The sequence below is a fragment of the Zalophus californianus genome, chromosome 16 (genome assembly GCF_009762305.2).
Source record: "Zalophus californianus isolate mZalCal1 chromosome 16, mZalCal1.pri.v2, whole genome shotgun sequence".
NCBI classification, from domain to species: domain Eukaryota; kingdom Metazoa; phylum Chordata; class Mammalia; order Carnivora; family Otariidae; genus Zalophus; species Zalophus californianus.
Genome location: NC_045610.1, coordinates 56,977,928 through 56,996,492, shown reverse-complemented (window position 1 = coordinate 56,996,492; position 18,565 = coordinate 56,977,928). Strand labels below are relative to the sequence as shown.

At 55.8% G+C, this 18,565-nt stretch overlaps 3 protein-coding genes across 11 annotated transcripts in view; 1 reads left to right on the top strand and 2 right to left on the bottom strand.

Moving 5' to 3' along the window:
• Window positions 1–18,565, top strand: part of RECQL5 (RecQ like helicase 5) — a 36,752-nt gene that overhangs the window by 13,321 nt on the left and 4,866 nt on the right. For all 7 annotated transcript variants that reach the window (XR_003525304.2, XR_003525305.2, XM_027625975.2 and 4 more), the window contains exon 8: window positions 1,280–1,359. Coding sequence is in view for 5 of the 7 variants with exons in the window: in XM_027625975.2 (XP_027481776.2) it covers window positions 1,280–1,359 (80 nt within the window). In the remaining 2 variants the exon portion in view is untranslated. The remainder of the gene's footprint in view (window positions 1–1,279; window positions 1,360–18,565) is intronic.
• On the bottom strand, window positions 2,943–6,636 carry SMIM6 (small integral membrane protein 6). Of its 3 annotated transcripts, XM_035724588.1 has the most exons (3): window positions 5,411–6,636; window positions 4,602–4,676; window positions 2,943–3,943 (listed from the first exon to the last, which is right to left on the bottom strand). In XM_035724588.1, exon 3 carries the CDS (start codon window positions 3,935–3,937, stop codon window positions 3,758–3,760), a length of 180 nt encoding a protein of 59 aa, XP_035580481.1. In that variant the 5' UTR covers window positions 3,938–3,943; window positions 4,602–4,676; window positions 5,411–6,636; the 3' UTR covers window positions 2,943–3,757. The 3 variants fall into 3 exon arrangements, with proteins under 3 accessions (XP_035580481.1, XP_027481783.1, XP_027481782.1); XM_027625982.2 differs by lacking the exon at window positions 5,411–6,636 and having other exon boundaries at window positions 4,602–4,998; XM_027625981.2 differs by lacking the exons at window positions 4,602–4,676; window positions 5,411–6,636 and adding an exon at window positions 4,377–4,522 and having other exon boundaries at window positions 2,957–3,943.
• SMIM5 (small integral membrane protein 5) lies at window positions 6,750–16,828 on the bottom strand. Its single transcript, XM_027625980.2, has 3 exons — window positions 16,445–16,828; window positions 10,381–10,618; window positions 6,750–9,933 (listed from the first exon to the last, which is right to left on the bottom strand). Exons 2-3 carry the CDS (start codon window positions 10,505–10,507, stop codon window positions 9,839–9,841), a joined length of 222 nt encoding a protein of 73 aa, XP_027481781.1. The 5' UTR covers window positions 10,508–10,618; window positions 16,445–16,828; the 3' UTR covers window positions 6,750–9,838.

Genomic DNA, 18,565 nt, shown 5'->3' with positions numbered 1-18,565 from the left:
TTCCTTAACATATATTGCATTATTTGTTTCAGAGGTACAGATCTGTGATTCAACAGTCTTGCACAATTTCACAGCACTCACCATAGCACATACCCTCCCCAATGTCTATCACCCAGCCACCCCATCCCTCCCACCCCCCACCACTCCAGCAACCCTCAGTTTGTTTCCTGAGATTAAGAATTTCTCATATCAGTGAGGTCATATGATACATGTCTTTCTCTGATTGACTTATTTCACTCAGCATAACACCCTCCAGTTCCATCCATGTCATTGTAAATGGCAAGATCTCATTCCTTTTGATGGCTGCATAATATTCCATTGTATATACATATACCACATTTTCTTTATCCATTCATCTGTCGATGGACATCTTGGCTCTTTCCACAGTTTGGCTATTGTGGACATTGCTATAAACATCGGGGTGCACATAGCCCTTCGGATCCCTACATTTGTATCTTTGGGGTAAATACCCAGTAGTGCAATTGCTGGATCATATGGTAGCTCTATTTTCAACTGTTTGAGGAACCTCCATACTGTTTTCCAGAGTGGTTGCACCAGCTTGCATTCCCACCAACGGTGTAGGAGGGTTCCCCTTTCTCCGCATCCCTGCCAACATCTGTCGTTTCCTGACTTGTTAATTTTAGCCATTCTGACGGGTGTGAGGTGGTATCTCATTGAGGTTTTGATTTGGATTTCCCTGATGCCGAGTGATGTTGAGCACTTTTTCATGTGTCTGTTGGCCATTTGGATATCTTCTTTGGAAAAATGTCTGTTCATGTCTTCTGCCCATTTCTTGATTGGATTATTTGTTCTTTGGGTGTTGAGTTTGATACGTTCTTTATAGATTTTGGATACTAGCCCTTTATCTGATATGTCATTTGCAAATATCTTCTCCCATTCTGTCAGTTGTCTTTTGGTTTTGTTGACTGTTTCTTTTGCTGTGCAAAAGCTTTTTATTCCAGGTCACTTTTTGAAAGTTATCCAGGTGGGGGATGCCTGGCTGGCTCAGTCAGTAGAGCACGTGACTCTAGAGCTCGGTACTATGAGTTCAAACCCCTTGTTCGGTGTGGATGTTGCTTGAAAATAAAATCTTTAAAAATAAAAAATAAATAAAAAATAAAGTTATCCGGGTGATTCTGATGCATGGTTAGGTTTGGGAACACCATTTTGTAAATGGCTTTCTTACTATCATTTGATATTTTTCTCCCTCATCATGGTTTAGGCTGCAAGGTAGTTCAACTATGTAAGACTTTGCTAAGTGGTCTTTTCTTGTCTCCAGGAAAAGAGAGGGAACAAAGCATCTGATAAAGCTGCTGTCTTGGCCTTTGATGCCCTGGTGACCTTCTGTGAAGAATTGGGGTGAGTGACTTATTTAATATGCGGAGCAATGGGTTAGTGAGATCTCCCCCCCCCCGCCCCCACAGCACCTACTAGTTAACCAGCTAACATAGGGCAGCTGTTGGGCCACCAAGGCACGCTGCCTGCTGAAGGCTACTGTGTGGGGCATTTCCTATCAGGCAGTCTGGAAGTCCGTATCCTTGCCAGGAAGGCCCCAGAAACTAGCAGTGTGAAGACTCATTCAGTATTTTGGGTGGTCATCCATTCAGCCCACTCCATTCACTTCTGGAGTAGATGGTCCCATAAATGACCCCGTCATGTATCATGTGATTGGTTCTGAGCCATTAGCATTGTGGTCATCACTTGACACTGAGCTGGACCACTGGCTTCACTTGAGTAGGAGTCACTTTTATCCTGGACCCAAAAAGAGCCACGTGACCTACCGTATCTCTTGGGGGTAGATAATAAGCTTGGAGAGAAGTCAGCTTTTCTGTCGTAACACCAGCCCGCCTGCTTGGAATCCACTTCTCTGTTTTCTCTGTATGTGCTGGTGGCAGAGGCTTGAAAGAGCCTGATGGCTGCTCAGTGACAGGCAGGTTGTGGCAGGACAGGTTCGGGACATGAGGGACAGCCAGGATGATTCTGGACGAGCTGGGAGCACTTTGCATGTGTGCAGCCCTTTGATCTGAAAAACTCATATTGGTCTCCCTGTGAGGTAGATGAGGCAGAAGTGATTGCTTCAGACCTAGAGATGAACAGACCGATGCCCAGAGAGGTCATGGTCGCAAAGCTCACAGTAGACAGACACCACTAATCTGGGTTTCCCGATTTTTAGTGACATGCGCATTTCATATACATGCCCCATCTTGGTTTTTGCAAGACTAGATTTTTGAAGCCTGGAGCTGAGTAAGTACATAGACCTGGTATCTAGCAGATGTTTGGGGCTCTCATCTGGAAACCAGAGAGGTACTTATTTGGGCCATGTATTTTGATTCCCACCCCCTCCTACTCACTGACGATTTGGTGGCTCCTCTGAGTCTCTCCTCTGGCCTCTGTGGCACGCCCAGCAGAGGTGGTTGGCACCCTTGCCCACAGCCATCTCGACCAGAGGCCTTTTCAGGCATTAGTGGAGGGAGTTAAGTTAGGCCCTCTCGGGCTCCTTGAGCAAAACGCTCGTAATGGAAGGGCCGGGTATCCTTGGCTCGTTGTCAGAGTCCCTTCTGCTGGAAATACCCCTGCTGGGTTCTTTTCTGGGATGAGTCTGAGGCTCTGTGGGGCTGTCTGAAGGGTTAGCTCTGCCATATGCCTCTGGGCTGCAGCCGCCCAGCAACTGGCCAGGTCCTACTAGGGGCCCCTGCCTTTATTTCTCCTGTGTCCTACTGGGGAGCTGGGGCCTCTCAGTGCACCTGGGGGTCTCCGCGTCAGTGGGCCTCCCGCTGTGCCACACGCAGCCTCATCTCTCCTACGTCGTGTGCTGCGTACGAGGGCTCCTGATTCCAGGACTGCCTGGCATGGAATAAGCACTGCTGTTGTGGCTGAGTGTGCAATTGCTCTTTGAGTGAAAAAGAAATGTCTTTATTTGCATAAGTGGTGTATCACCCGTTCCCCACCAGATATTTGCTCTTTTTCTAAGAATAGTCCTGGTTTGTGGTTTAAGTGAAAGCAGCTGTTTGCTAAGGGAGGGCACCTGGCTGCCAGGGCCAGTCCGGTGTGGCGGCTTTGGCAGAGGCAGGTACACCTCTACAAAGATGGTGTTGTAGGGTGGTCTTGGGTGTGTGGGGGCTGTGGGACCCTGTGAGGGAGACCTGGGCATCTCTGGGACCAGTGGCAGAGACACTCAGGTCAGTATGAATGAGGTCGGGGCAGGGCATCCAGCGGTGCTCCGCTCTCCTCCGCGTCCAGCTGTGGCCGTGACAAGCATTTGTTCACTCCGGACGGTGCTCTTCATCTCTTAGTGTCAAAAGGAACCGTCATTAGGTTGAAGCAACTTCCGGCTCAGAGGCCTCTGTACCTCGTCTGAGATAGAAGAACAGCTTTGTGTTTGGGCCTCAACTGAACTGGGGCGCTGTCATCTGGGGACTGTGGTCTGGGGGGAGCAGGCAGCCCAGCATCTTCCTGTCTGTCCATTTGTTTGATCATTTATTCATTTATTCAACCAGCAAATATTGTTTGAAACGGACTCTGCTCCAGGTACATTGGGTATGGGGGTACAGTGGTGAGCAGGAAGAGACCCTCCCCTGCTTTTGTGGTGTTCTGTTCAGTGGGGAAGACGGGCACTTCTCAGATAATCACATTAGTTAATTAATTATGTTAACATATATGTATAATTGCAGACTCTTAAAAGGGCTTTGAAGAAAAGGTACATGGTGTTTTGAGAGTTAACAGGTGGGCCCCTTCTTGGCCCCCCCAGAAAGTCAGGTCATGACTCTTCATACTGCTTGACCTTAAGTGGAGGGAGTAAACCAAATATAATGGCAAACACAATGAGAAACAGGATCGTGGTGATGAATAAGCAGATCACTGCCAGGCCTCCCTGGTCCCACGGATTTTGCCAGAACTCATCATTCCACATGAACTTCTGGTTTGTCAGTTTGTCCATGTGAACCTGGAAAAGAGGGCACAGAGGCCTTGAGTGCCAGGGCCTCTCAAAGGCCCTGTCCCAGGCGCTGCTGTCCACCCCAACTTCATCCTCTGGAGTGGCTCAGACCAGCTCTCCCACCTCTGCAGGGATGCTGGGCTCCACGCCCTGGTGTGAGCAGGAACTTTCCCATCCCTGAGATTTACTCAGCTAGAATCTAAAACACACCGCTACAGATCCTTGCTGTTTTCCCTGCCTCAACTGCCAAACATTTGGGAAGCATTTTGAGAGATCAGCATTGGAGTTGAGGAGCGGACTGAGTCCAGCCGAGGCCTCAGTAAGCTCCCCTGGAGGCAGCTGGAAACAGAAGAACTAGCTAATCTTGAAGCAGCTCAGATGGGCAGGCTGCGGGCCGGGAGCCAGTTGAGGGGAGTAGCGGCGAGAAGGAAGGAGTCACTACCTGATTCTGCTGTTAACACTCCCGTGTCCTAAGAGCGGGCCGGTCAGAGTAATCCTGCAGGCCCCACGCTTTGGGGGCCCGAGCCGCACCCTGACTGTTGGGAGGAAAAGGTGTTGGCATGGCCAAGTGGCCCTGACCAGACCTCATTGCTGTCACGGGAGTGAACAAAGGGGGCTAGGGCCCGTTGCCTAGCAACTGCCTTCCCCTTCTCCTTTTCGTACTTACCCCTTCAGCTGCGTTCTGTTCTTTTTGTGATGTCGTTTTGGGGGCTGCTCAGGGTAGTATGTTCAGGCGTCCTCACTGAGAGAAGTCAGGCTTGGGGTAAGGTGGGGAAGGAGACTGGATCCAGGACCCTTGCCTCAGGCCACCTGTCTGCCTTACCTGTGGCTGGGTCCTGCCTCTCCTCTCTATCTAGCTGCCAGCCTGTGGACTAGGAGGTTCTGGCCAGAGTGCAGGAAGCCCAGGACTCCAGGAAGCCCTGGGCTGGAGCCGCACCCGGGCTGCTCTCTTCCTGTGGTGCTGGGGGGGGGGCTGGTGAATGGTTAACTAGCTCTAGCTGGCGCCTTCCGGAACGAGGTGTTTATCACCATTGAGACCCCAGGGTCCTGTGGAGGCTAACTTTTCCCTAATGCCTTTGCCGGCCTCTCAGCTGCTTCATGTGGTTGGGTCCTACCCACTGGTGATGGATGGGGCAGTGAGGAAGCAGAAATGGAAACCTAGCGCCACCATTTATTCCTTAAAAGTTAGGATTCAAGTGCTTGGTGTGGCCAGGAACTGCGCTAGGTACCTCATGTCCATTGTGAACCAAGTGAGGCAGGCCCTGCCCATCCAGGCTTCCATTCTAGGTCGCTGGTCCTCAGCCCTGCTCATTAGAATCATCTGGGCCCTGCCTGGTATCACTTAGTTCAGTCTCTGGGCAGTCAGAGCCCCGTGCTCTGTAAAGCCTGCGGAGCAATGCTAATGAGCAGCCGAGGTTGGAGGAGACAGATGATGAGCGAGTTCAGTAAAGTCCTTCTTGACTGTCATGGGCTCACCTGATGTTTCGAGTTTCCCTCCGTAAAACATACTGACGCATGCCCTTGGCTGCTGAACGCTCCCAGACAGCAGGCTGGTCTCTAGCACAGCTGCCTACTTCCTCCATCAGTGAAGTTGGTTGCTTATCAGGAGTCAGCTGTTTGTTCCCAAACCTGTTTGTGGCATTTGTCCTTGTTATTGTAATGACATAATCACACTTAATGTTACATAAGAACATGGAGCAACAGGAATCGCTGAAACCCCAGTTTTACAGCTGTGGAGCAGGCACCGAGGTGAAGCAACTCACCCAAGGTCATCCAGCTAAGAAGTAACTGCTTGGGGGTTTAAACCCAGCTGTGGAGCTCGGCTACAGAGACTGAGCTCCGAAGCTCCCTGCCACACCTCAAGGGGGCGGGGGTAGTGTGGGGTTGAGGGGGTGGGAGTTGTTGCTATAAGCACCTATTTGACCACTTTGGAATGACTTTGGAATCACTCAGTATGTCTGTCAAAACAGATGTGGCAAGACAACTGGAAACATGTTGCAAAAATCCAGGATTTCACATGCTGACTAGTTCTTGTTCTGATTTATAATAACCACAATTAGCAAATAGCCAATATAGGAACTCTGGCCAACAAACCCCACACTCGGAGGAAAGGCTTTGGCCCTACAGCAAAAATATTGGCCAAGGAATGTGCACGTATATGTTTCCATTTAAAATGAGTTGTGTCGGGAATGTTTTGTGTCATGTGCACAAAAGTGGCTTTAACCAACTCTTCCAGCTAATTGCTGGCCCTGATCAGAAAATCCTCCGGAAGTGATCATCATGAAGGGAACATGATGGGAAGAGGTGGCGAATGCTGTTGGTGTGTGTGGTGTGGCCTGGCCTGGGGGCGGAGGGGATCCCCCATAAGGAGTGAGGTTAGGTTGAGGCATGAAGACCGTGGAAGAGTAGGACCAGGGCACAGTGTTTCATGGCAGGCAGCAGGTCCTGAGGAGGGTGAGGAAACTACTTTTGAGAACAAAATTGTCCTCAGTTTTTGGGTCTGGAAGTTGTGTTACCCACAGGCAACTATGTCGTGAAGGTTTTTACTGTAGGTTGCTCTTGAACGTTAATGTTTGAGAAAACAGATTTAGGAGAAGAGTGTTTTATGTGCTGTCTGCCAGGTTTTGCTAATGAGATTCTTGTACCTGGGGCTCTACTGTGGTTTCTTTCTTTTTTTTTTTTTTTTAAGATTTTATTTATTTATTTGAGAGAGAGAGAATGAGAGATAGAGAGCACGTGAGGGAAGAGGGTCAGAGGGAGAAGCAGACTCCCCGCTGAGCAGGGATCCCAACGCGGAACTCGATCCAGGGACTCCAGGATCATGACCTGAGCCGAAGGCAGTCGCTTAACCAACTGAGCCACCCAGGCGCCCCTCTACTGTGGTTTCTGATAAGGCATAATAGCCGGTAAAATGCACAGGATCTTGAGTGTGGATCTTTGGAGGAAGCGAGAGGCTCCTGTGGAGTAGAGGCCAGAGTCAGGGGAGGCCTGATGAGGCTGGGAAATTGGTGCAGCAATGATCACAGGCAGACTTGGGGGTGGCTCGTTCCAGTGGACCTGGTGGCAGGAATGGAGACCTGTGATAGCCAGATGCCCTTCAGGGCACAGACAGCCTGCTGGCCTCCCGTTCCATGGCCACCATTGCTGTACCTCTCTTGTTTGTTCTTTCCCACAATGGGGGGATTGCTGCTTCCTCTCCCTGCCTCTCTTCCCTAGAAGACCCGTGCTGGGAGTGTGCCAGGCTGCTGTCGCACTGGAGCCGATCTGATTTGTTGAGCTGAGTGGCACCGAAGCCTGCCCAGGACTGCCGTGGGGAGCCATTAGTGGTGGGGCTCTGCGTGGGCCAGTTTGCTGCCAAGTGGGAAGGAGTAAGCCTTCCCAGCAGCGCAAGGATGGCATCTTATTTGGGCTCAGCAGTTAGGAGGAGGAGAATGCCAAAGAAACGGCCCATGGTCACCACCTCTTGGCAGCCAGACCATGGGGCCAGAATCTCCTAGCAAAGAGGCACAGCCTCAGGAAGGGACATTCTTAGTGCTGATGTAAACTTGCTTAAGGGAGAGGCCCACGGGAATTGGGCTGCCCCGCTGTTGAGCATCTCCTCAATTGAGGGCTTCCTGGGGCCCCTCCAGCTCTTGGTGCCTGGACTGAAAAGGGCAGGGTTTCCCATTTGGGTCCCTCCCATCTTCCCTGTTTTCCTTCTGGGAGGGAGACTTAGTTGGGCCCCACCCTACCTCTTACTTCTTCTTCGGGCTCCACCCACTCACAGGGAGGTGATTTTAAGACAGTTTGGGGTGTGGGATCTAAGATTGGTTGATGGAGGATAATGGGATGGGAGTCTTATCTGCACTGCAGCTGGGAGGCTTCAGGGCCTGGGTGTGGCAGGCAGGGGCTCTGCAGCTGGGTGGGCTGGGCCCAGAGGCTGACTCTGCCACTTTTTAGCTGGTTGAACTTATGAAAGTGACCCAGTGTCACTAAGGCTCAATTTCCTCATTTCTAAAATAGGGATAATAATGGTACCCATGGCACTGAGGCTGTTGTGATCAAACAAAATCACCTGCATCAGAATGCTTTAGGCTTGGGGCGCCTGGGTGGCTCAGTTGGTGAAGTGTCTGCCTTCGGCTCAGGTCATGATCCTCGGGTCCTGGGATCTAACGTCACATCAGACTGCTACAGCGGGGAGACTGCTTCTCCCTCTCCCTCTTCCTCTGTGCCCTCCCTCCCCTCTCTCTCTCAAATAAATAAAATCTTTAAAAAAAAATGCTTTAGGCAGTGACCAAGCACACATAAGCCTTCAGGGAATTTCAACCAACCTGATCATCACCTGCCACCTTCACCATCCTCATTGTTACCATTGTTACTCTGAATCCCGTTCTTGTGGGGTGGGTACAGGCTGGTTCTTGAATTTCTTTTCTTTTGTGTGGAAGGACTTCCTCTCTGGGTCTTCAACCAAACCAAACCTGGTGGACCCCAGGAAGTGAAACCAGGCAGAGTTTCTCCCACCTGCCCGGCATCTCCCTCTCCACTCCGTTTCTCTAGATAGACAGGGCTCCACCCCTAGTGGCTCTGGCGGACCAGCGGGGATGGAGGGGGAGGTACCACGGAGAGCTTTTGACTCCCCCAACCTCTTACTCCCCCAACCTCTTTCCTGGGTCGATAGCTCTACCTGGAAGAGAAAGTGAACTGAAAGGAGGGAGGCAGGGTGGTGTTACATTGTGGCAGGGCCAGTCCTTAAAATGGGTCCATGTTGCTCTTGTTTAGAGGGGCAGATAATGATGATGGTTCACATCTCCAGAGCTTAGGATATGCCCAGTACTGTGCCAAGTGCTTGCTGCAGGTCATCTCAGTTTCTCCTCACAAGCTCACCCCAGGAGGCAGCTTCCGGGGTTAGCGGAGTCTCAGAGGGGAGGAAATGTGGCTCAGGGAGGTTGAATCACTAAGCCGCATTCACACAGCTGGTGAGCGGCGGGGTGAGGATTTGCACCTGGACAGCCTGGTACACGATGGGGAAGACTGAGGGGTCAGGATGCAGGTTATGGACAGCAGTAGGGGCCTGACCTCTCTTCTCTGACTCCAGAAGTTTGGGAAGATCCGGTGGCCTGAGCCCGCTGGTGTGGCGTGTGCAGGTAAAGTAAGTGGTGGCAGAAGCTGTGGAGTGGCCTTCCTGAGCCCAGAACCCGGGTGCATGCAGTGGGGGCATCTGGAGCCAGAGCTCGTTAACAGCTGCTACCAACGGGACTTTCACCCTGACCCTTCCCTGGTTCCCTCTTGCATGGCATTCCTGCCTGTGTGTTTTTCCAGCTTTCGTGGGCACAGGGAGTGCAGAGGCCTGGCAAGGACAGTCACTGGCCACACCCCTGGAATTCTGGCACATTGCCCTTCGGAAGCACCAAGCCCAGGCCAGGGAGTCTGGTGCCGCAGAAACACATAAACAGAAAGCTTTTACTGGGAAAGAAACGGGCAAATACTGGAGGAGAATACTGACATGCTCCCCTCTGGTGGGAAGCTTGGGATCCAGTAGCTATTGCACAAAGCCCCTCTTTGGCATGGGGGCCCCAAGGGCCAGCTCCCCACGGATGCAGGCTGTTCTCCATCCAAGTATGGGGACCCTGCTTCTGTGTTTTGTTAAAAGGTGCAGGTTGGGAAAGAATCCCCAGTTTTTCTTTACTCGGTGTTTGAAACAGTTGACTCCTCCCCGGCCCCCTGGGGTTTCCTGGCAGGTCAGAGTTTGGTGGCTGTCCCAGCCCTTGCTTCCTTGGTAAGGTTGCAGGTGGCGGGTTCCCAGGCAGGGCCGGAGCTGGGGCCATGGAGCGCGGTCTTGTGGGCTGAGGGCCGCAGGGCCAGGTGGCACCTAGGGTCATGGCTTTGGCGGCCTCCTCACCAGCGTGCCGTCCTCACGCCTGCCCCTCACGGTGGGGTCACGGGCTGGGCATGGACCTTCCCGCGTCTGCGCTTAGCGTGGCAGTGGCAGCAGGCGGTCAGCAGCAGCAGCAGCACAGTAGCTGGGGGAGGAGACAGAAGCAGAGAGCACGGGAAGCTCAGGCGGGGGGCGGCGGGGGGAGCACACACCCCCGACTTCAAAGGAAACCCCTCTGGAGGTGTGTGGGATCTTTGCCCAAAGAGAGTCTGGCGGGAGGTGTCGGTGGTCCCGTGCCGGCCACTGGGCCCTGACCTCCCTGTCCTGCCTCCTCCGTTGCCCACAGCCTCGTTCCCTTCATCCCTGGTTGGGATTCGGGGCTGCTTCTGGGCCCTGCTTCCGGCACCACCCCATCACTGGAGCAGCTTGTTGAGGATTAGGGCGGTCCCTTGGCTTTCCCCCAGGGACATCTGCTTCTCCTCCTCGGTCTGGGGGACACCTAGCCAGCCCTCTGGCCAGCACCACAGTCTCACCTTTCCTGGACGCCAGAAGCGCCAGGGCCGCCGGGGAGAATGGGAGAGCCCCAGCTTACCTGTGAAAAGGAGGATGACCGAGAAGGCCACAATCTCCACAGGCTCAGCCTGCGGTAGTCTCTGCAGCTTGAGCAGCAGCTTCTCACCCATGGAGCGCATCTCCTGCACAAAGCTGGCAGCTGCCATGGTGCGCCGGGCTCCTGCTGGGCTCCTGCCGGGCTCCTGCGGGCTCCTGCGGGCTCCTGCGGGCTCCTGCGGGCGTGCTGAGCAGAGACAGGGCTGGGAGGCCCCACCCACCTGCAGCCCGCAGAACGAGTTCGTCAGGTCTCACCCCTGTACCCCTGTGGCTCATGAGCGGGGAGGGAACCACTGGGGCCCTCAGCCCCCACCCAGTCGACACCACCCGCGGTGGGGGAAGCTGGTGACGGCAGGGAGCCCGAGGCCCTGCCATGGGGGCTGCCTGGCACAGCCAGACACAGGAGAGGTCTGTCAGCCGGCCATGGTTGGCCAAGGTTCCTGACTTCGAGGTGGGGTGACTTCACTGTTGCATTCCTTTGTCTCAGGCACCACTCCTGGTTTTGCTGGGGCGCCTAGAGCTGGCACAGCTCCCCTGGTGACCCCTGGGTCCTTCAGGACTTTGGGTGCCTCCCCTCAGTTCCCAGCAGGGAGACAGGGCTTTAGGATTCCAGCCTGATACTCTTGCCTCCCATCATATGTGGGGCAGAAGGATCAGGTTCTTCTTCCAGCATGCACATGGGGGCTTCTGGCTAGGGTCAGCTGGAGGTGAGAGCTAATGGGGAGGTGGTCTGAGCCCCTTCAGGGCCCCCCGCAGCCCAATTTCTTTACTCATTCAGTGTTCTTTGAGGTGAAAGAGATGACGTTGTGTTCCTGCAGTTTTTCCCAAGGGGATCCTCTCAGGATGGGATCAGGCTGGTTTACCAGCCCCTCCTCTGCTGGTTCAGACCAGGAGAGTCCCCTCTGCCCCTACCCCTGTCCCAGCTATGTGGCAACTCAGCCCTCCAGGCCCCTGACTGAGAGCTTCTGAATCCTGTGCAAGGGTGCCCGACAGGCTGAAGGGGAAGGTCCAGGCTAGGAGTGTGAGTTGGGGCGTGCTAGACATCAGTGTCTTTCCCCTCCGGCCTCAGCCCATCAGTGGACACAAGGGAGCAAGTGCCTCTTCAGAGATGGACCAGGGACAGCTTGTGCCAACCCAGCCTGAACTTGTTCACCAAGGCAGCTCTAATCCAAGGGAGGGTAACAGGTGGCCAGGGGCTTGTGCCAGACCTGAGGATCTAATTACTGCCGCCTCGTCCTGGGTCAGGGCCAGGCAGGTTCCCCTGAGATGGCTGCAGTCTTGGAAACCGGTCACTGCTGGGACTCCCGCCACGGTAGAGCTGTCTTAGAATTACCTTGAAGGTTGTCTGCTTGAACCTTTTACCCTGTACCTGGCTCCCTGCATTTCTTCTGGCATGCAGCCTTTTCGTGAGCCTCTCTTGGTGAGATGGGGGGGTCCCACCTGCTATGGCAGCCTACCCTCTTCCTTCTTGGAACAGCGCTGATTGTTGGAAGGTGGGACCTCCTCCTCACCTCATTGGTCCCGCCTGTGGTCACACAGGACACTTGTACCCCTCTTCTGCCTTGCAGGCCTTCGGGACCTGGACGGCAGCTGGCATGTGCCTCCTGTGTCTCCTCTTCCACAGGGTAACTGCTCTCGGTCGGTCAGCTGCTGCTCCAGGGGACATTGTTTTGATGCTGCCTGCCCCCCTTCTCGCTTCCGTGACATTGACATGTCTCACTTTGCCTCTCTTGAGTCTTTCTTTTCCTCATTTTACGTGAGAGGAGATGCCCATCTTTCGAGGCTGTTGGATTGACTCCTGGAAGCACAGTGGCGGCTAGCACAGATCCTCGCACACGTTGGGGCCCTGCACATGTGATTCCCCTCGGGGCAGGGGGTGTCTGGCCACTGTAGGAGCATCAAGGAAGCCTTTGGGGGCAGTCGTACCCCCTTGTACACTGTTTCAGGGACCCTCCCCAAACACCTCTGGGGAGCTTCATCTATGTCCTGCGTTCCCAGGATGTTTGTGGTGTGTGAGGTGAAGGCAGGTGGTGGGGCAGGCTGGAGACGGGAGCTGTGTTTTAAGTGACGTTGAGGGTAGCAGGCAGATGGGTCCCTGGAGGATTAGAGGGTTTCCTGTCAGAAGTGGGAGGCTCCTGGAGTTAGATCCTCCTGTCTTCTCTCACGCCCCACCCCAGGGTCAGCATGTTTCTGCAAAGGAGATCAAGATCCCAGTTTCCAAGTGTACTAAGGAGCACGGGATCCTAGAATGCCACGGATCATCTATCCCTGCTTCCCTTTATGTATGGGAAACAGAGCCGGGAGAGTAGGGAGAGTTAAGTGGCTCCTCTGAGGTCACACAGCAGGATGGGGAGCCTGGCCAGCCCCCCTACTGCCTCACGCTGTCTCTCATGGAGACCTATCTTAGGCAGCCTCCTCTCTGGCTGGCAAGGCAAGTCAGCCTCCAGTGCGGCCTACTGAGGGCACTGTCCATGCAGTAGGTGCAGTGCAGGGACCAGGGCCCCAGAGCCCTTTGGAAGCGGGTGTGCTCTGCCTGATCAGCCCCATTCCACACTCATGAATCTGGAGCACTGCTTTTATTCAGGCACCTCACGCCCCGGCCAGGGCCACACCTGTTCTTTGAGAAACACATGTAGCTTGTCACCAGAAGGCCAGATCTTGTCTGTCTCAGATTCACCAAACTCCTTCCCATGCATAGGGCCCCTCTTCTCTGGTCACACTGAACACGCCCCGCCCCCACCTCCTGTTGACCAGTGAAGTGGGCTTGCACCAGGAGGGTGGTCCCCTCTCATTCCGGGGCCTCTCTGGGTGTCCTCAATTCCCGTGTTTCTAGGAGTGCAGTAGCCTGCCTGCCGGTCTCATTCCTGGAGGAGGGAACAGGTGCCCAGCAACGCCCCGGGGGAGACTTTGCACAGGGCTCAGTTGGGCACCTACCTTTTCTCCTCCCTTCTTTGTCTCCGCTTGGCCTGGCTTCTTTAGCCTGATTGGCCCTGTGCCTGCATTGCCTAATGTAGCCATCAGAGACTCCTTGAAAGAGGAAGCGGGCAGAGGCCAGCGGGGCAAGAGTGGCTTTTTCACTTGTGTTTCCAGGTCCAAAGACTCGGGAGGGGTAGTGGAGGGGAGGGGTAGTGGAGAGGAGGGCTCTGCTTGTGAGCAAGAAGCGGTGTGGAGACCCGGCCAGTCTGAGCGGTGTGACCTCCAGAGTAGGGAGGATGCAGGGTAGGCCCAGGCTGCTTGGCTGTGCAGGGAAGGTGGGCTTCATTGGTCAGAAGCTTCGGCTCTGAAGTCGGCCATCCTCCAGGCGTTGTGAAGTCAGGACGCTGCAGAGTCCCACCCAGAGGACTCTGGGACATAGGGCCCCACTCTGGGAGGAATGCCAGTCCACGCTAGGGGCAGGACGTGGCTGGGGCCATGTGGCCGTGGATGGCATTGTGCCTTTGCGCCCAGGGCCTCTCTGGTGAGCTGAGTTAACGAGCTGTACCAGCTCTGGGGTTTCATCCCGGCTGCTCACTGATTCTGTCTGGGCTGTGAACGGGATGGGGCCACTGGACAACCGAGGTTCTGCCCCGAAGGCTGACAGGGAACCCCCTTTGTTTTTCAGTTGACGTTCTGCCATTTCCACCTTGGGCTTGAGCAGAATAAACTTTAGTGGGTATCGTGGGAGCTGGAGGCACCTTGTTCTCCTAAGAGGGAGGAGGCACATTCCAGCAGGTCCCAGGCTCTCTTCCCAGTGGGCTATTTAAAGAGAGGCCCGGGGGGTGCCTGATGCCTGGTGCCCAATATAACCATCAGTCGTCAGGTGACCGTGCGGTATGTTCCTCAGCCATGGTTCTGTAGGGAGTCCCAGTTCCCAGCTGTGACCCAGGGAACGTGGGTACTCTGAGGCTGGCTGCTTCTTGTCCGTTTTACTTTCTCAGGTTTGGAGGGAGGAAGACAGGGAAGGCCAGAGTGGGTACTGATGATCGCGTTTATCTTTCTGGTCTATCTCAAGGAGATAGGAGGGTCATCCATTCTCCTTCCAAAACTGTACTTCCCTGTGAACCAAGGCAGTCAGAGTCCGTCCCAGCCCTGTGAGGCTCGGGAGTGCTTTGGTTGGAGGCAGCCAAAGCAAGTGGGTTCCCACGGCCCCAGGAAGGGAGAGCAGCCTTGGCTGCCTGTGTGTGGCCCTTCCAGGAACCTTTGGAGGGTGCTCAGTGGCTGAAATGGCAGCCCATGGAGGGGGAGGTGAGCCGGGCAGAGGTGCAGGCTGGCAGAGCGAGAGGGACCAGAAAACATTCCTTTGTGTGGCATCTCCTGGCACAGAGAACCTTGTGACAGAGCAGGCGGGCATCCTGCAGGCCAGAGAGCTGCCACTGGGTCCTGAAGCTTCCCTGTTTCCTCCTTGCAAAACTGATATTCCAACTCCAGGGGCCCTTTGTGGAAGAGAGCAGGCAGCAGGCCGACCTGTTTACGACTGATAAGTGGTGTGCTGATGGCTCAGGGCCCCTGTCATCTTGTCATGGTGGGTTGCAGCCACTCTTGCCCCACCAGGCCCTGTCTTGTTTGAGAAACAGCTGTCATGGGGCAAACTGATGGTTGTGGCATTTTTGCGGGGTCCAGAGGCCTGACCGGTAAGGCAGAGGTGTCCACTGGGCACTGCATCAAGCCTTCAGAAGATGCCCTTTTCTGCCTTGGCTCCAAGTTGCTGTGGGAAGTAGACATTTGAACCCAGAGCAGTCCTGCTTCCCTAACCCCGTGGCTTTCCAGGACCGGAGGAGGCACTTAATGCTGCTAGGGATGGTTCCCCCAGTCCCAGAAGCTAGGCATCACCCTGCTGTTCCAGCTCAGCGCCTGTGTTCAGGGGACCCAGACCACCTATGTCCTGTTGCTGCAGGGACTCAGCTCCCCGCCCGCTTGCCTTGCAATCCGAGCCAGCAGGGGTAGCCCTGGGCTCACCACTGCGCCCTTCCCTTACCCAGCCCTGCCGGCTGCCTGCAACACGGAACCAGCGCCGGGCCCCTCTGTGCCATGCCTGGCTGATCGCTGCAGGGCTTTTAGTCTCCCCAGACGCCAACCCAGGCCAAGTCCCACAGCCTCTGCTGAGCCAAGAACACTTGGACTGATCCTTGGTTTCCACTTTTCCCTGGATTGTTGTTTTTCTTTCTAAGTAGATATTAGCCTGTTTGCTTTGGGGGAAACATCTGGGGGACAGGGAAGGGAGACTTTAACCCTAGTGTGGGGGCATGGAGGCAGGAGGAGCAGGCAGCCTCGGCTCATGGGGCCCTGCCCAAAGGGGCTACTCCCGGGGCTGCTCGAAGAGCCGTCTTGGGCTCAGCATTCCAGTGGCACGGCAGAGGGCCAAATACCAGGTGGGTCCTCTACCAGCCTCACCATCATCGCCTTCTCCCACCCCACCCTCAGAGTCAGGCCCTCATGCTTCTGGCGCAGCATTCAGGGAGACTTGGGAGCTCACGGGATTCCAAATGGGCCCAGGGAGGAGCACCTGGGCTTAGCTCTGAGCTGAGGACACCTGGCAATGAGTGGGCCAAGCCCCTCATGGGAGGCGGCAGCTGCCGCGCTGATGCAGGACACAGATGGGCAGAGCTGCTGCGGGTCCCGCTGCGTTCCTGGGGGGCGCGAACTGGCGGGGCAGACCCTGTGCCGAGCCGCCTCCGCTGGGAGAAAGCAGGCACACAGAGGGCTCTGCATTGATCCTGGGAAAAAGGGAGGCTCAGCGAGCAGGCAACAGTTCCCTCCCAAGCCAGGACAGCCAAATCCCTTGTTTAAGCCCCCGAATACAACGAGCTTAAACTAACTTGCAGAGTAAGCAGGCACTCGGGGCCCCTCTGCGTGCTCAGCAGGCTGGGAGGAAAGCACTCAGCCCGTGTCCCTCCAGTGCCGGGTCCCAGCAAAAGAAGGGAAAGCCCACGTTTAAATGAAGTTGCACCCCTGTGAGCCTCTGTGTTCCAGGTAGATGGTGGCTCTCCACCCTTGGGGCAGGGAACCCTGGCTGCCCCTCACCCCCCTCCCCGCAACCCTGTCTATCATCTGTGGCTGGCACCACTCACCTAGGAACTCAGGTGTGGGGTTGGGGGGCAACCGCACATGCCGGGGAGCCCAGCAGCCTCCTGGGCCTGTCCTCGGCCCAGCCACCACCACTTCCTTCCTTTTCGGATGCCTCTTTCCTGACCTGCCCCTGGGCGCCTTCCTCAGAGCTGGTGGAACTCCCGGCTGCTGACAGCCAGCTGCTGTCTCAGCCTCAGCTTTTCTGTTGTTGGTCGTCCTGGAGATCCAAGTGTCAGGTTACATGGGGCGGTCACCAAGGGCGGGGTGGGGGGTGGGCAGTGCCACCGCCGCCCCAGCCCCGGCAAGGGAATCCCTGCTGGGGCCCTGGCCGCTGGCTTCAGACTCCTGTGCGCTTTGCTGCCCCTGGGAGGTCTGGCTGGGTGCGCTCAGCTCTTCTGTTCCTCCTCTTCCTCTACTATCCCTCTGGGCGGGTGTGTGCTAAGCCACTGTGGGCTGGGCCTGGGCCCAGAGCTGATAAAAGAGGAGGTCCCCTCTCTTGTTCCCTGGGAGGCTCCACCTGAGCCTTGGGGTGGCAGAGGGAGGCTGCACAGCACTCCCAGCTCATTGGCCCCCTCCCTACCCTCAGGAGGGCTCTGGGCCCATCCCCCCAACCTATCTCTCTGGAGACTCCGTGGCTGGTCCCGCCCTCTGGCCCCTCTGAAGAAAAAGAGTGAATAGTGGGGGAGCTGCCAGCCCACTCACAAGGCCAACCCCCTGGGGAGGCATCTTGGGGAAGAACTTGGGGGTGACTCGAGAGTAACCTGAACGTGGCCTGCTTGCCCAGGGAAGTGCCTGGTGTTCCTCAGCCCCAGGAGGAGGGAGGACCCTACTGATCTCAGTCTTTCCAAAGGGTGTTTGCTGGGGCTGTCCCTGAACGCCTGGCCCTGGCTGGCAGGGACGGGCTCCAGAGCTCAGTGGCTGGCAGGGCCCTTTGACATTTGGTTGGTTGTGCCACCCCAGCAGACCACTGTGTGCCCAGAGCAGAACAGGAGCCGACCCCAGCCCGCATCTGTGAGCTCTCAATGGAGCCCTTTGAGTGTGAGCACAAAACCCCAGTGAGTCCAGGCTTGAGGGAGGGTGGGGGGAAGGAAGCCAACCGCGTAGCCACACCACTTGGATGCCAGAGCCTCCCAGAGGCTGGACAGGCGGCCACTGTGCAGATGCACAGACTGGCGATGCAGAGTCCCATGGTGATTTAGGAGTGGCAGGAACAGTGCCCTCTGGTGGCTGCCTGGGCACCCTTGCCATCTCCGGCCGTTCAAAGCTGCATTCTCTAAACAAGGCAGCCAGACCCCACTTCCTAGGGCTTGTGTAACCATCAGCTGAGGGGCTCAGTTCCTGAGGGTGTTTCTTGCAGCTCCAGACGGCGCCCACGTTGAGAGGCGTTCTGGTTAGAGAGTGATGCCACCTATGCTTGTCCCCGGCATGTGGTGCCTGGACAGCCCTCCCTCTGCCGCCCAGTCTTGCAGGCTCCCCTACCCCGTGCCACATTCCTGCGGCAAGACTGGCCCTTGGCAAGGGCCTTGAGAGATCTGTGGCCCCTTCGGGGGCCTCTTCAGCTGCCCCAAGGACCAACTGTGCCCCCATCCTAGGAGTCATAGGAGAGACAGCTGGAGTCTGGTACTGCAGCAAGGGGGCTGTGGCTGGGTTGAGGCACTGGGGGATGTGATGAGACTCCTCCCAGGGCTGGTCTCCTCGCTGCCCTCACCAGTGAGCAGCATACAATGCCGGCTCTCAGAGCTGCTGGTTTCTGCTCTTGGGCAGTCCCCCGGCTCCGGGCTGCGTACGCAGTCTTCTTGGGAACAAAGAAGGTCACCAAGAGATAGAAGCAGGGCAGAGTGCTGATGCAGGGGTAGGGCCATGCTGTGCTGGTCCTCCCATCCCCCACCTCCGGGAAAGGGTGAAGAGTCATAAAGAGGGCTCGCTGTGCACCGTGTGCCGTGCCTCAGAGTGCTATCTGCCCCAGGCCTGCACAGCCGGAGGAGCCAGCCCTCTTCCTGCACTGTTTGACAGGCAGGAACGTGTGGGCTTTGAGCCGTCTACTGCTTCCCCTAAGGATCTGTGCCCAGAGCCGCAGCTATTCCCAGGGTGCCCCACCGCCGGAGGGCAGAGGAGAGAGCAGG

Coding starts and splice junctions, on each gene's coding strand:
- SMIM6 (XM_035724588.1), bottom strand. CDS start 3,937: ATGGACAAACTGACAAACCAGAAGTTCATGTGGAATGATGAGTTCTGG.
- SMIM5 (XM_027625980.2), bottom strand. CDS start 10,507: ATGGCAGCTGCCAGCTTTGTGCAGGAGATGCGCTCCATGGGTGAGAAG. Junction 9,934..10,380: donor GGTCATCCTCCTTTTCACAG/GTAAGCTGGGGC, acceptor CTCCTCCCCCAG/CTACTGTGCTGCTGCTGCTG.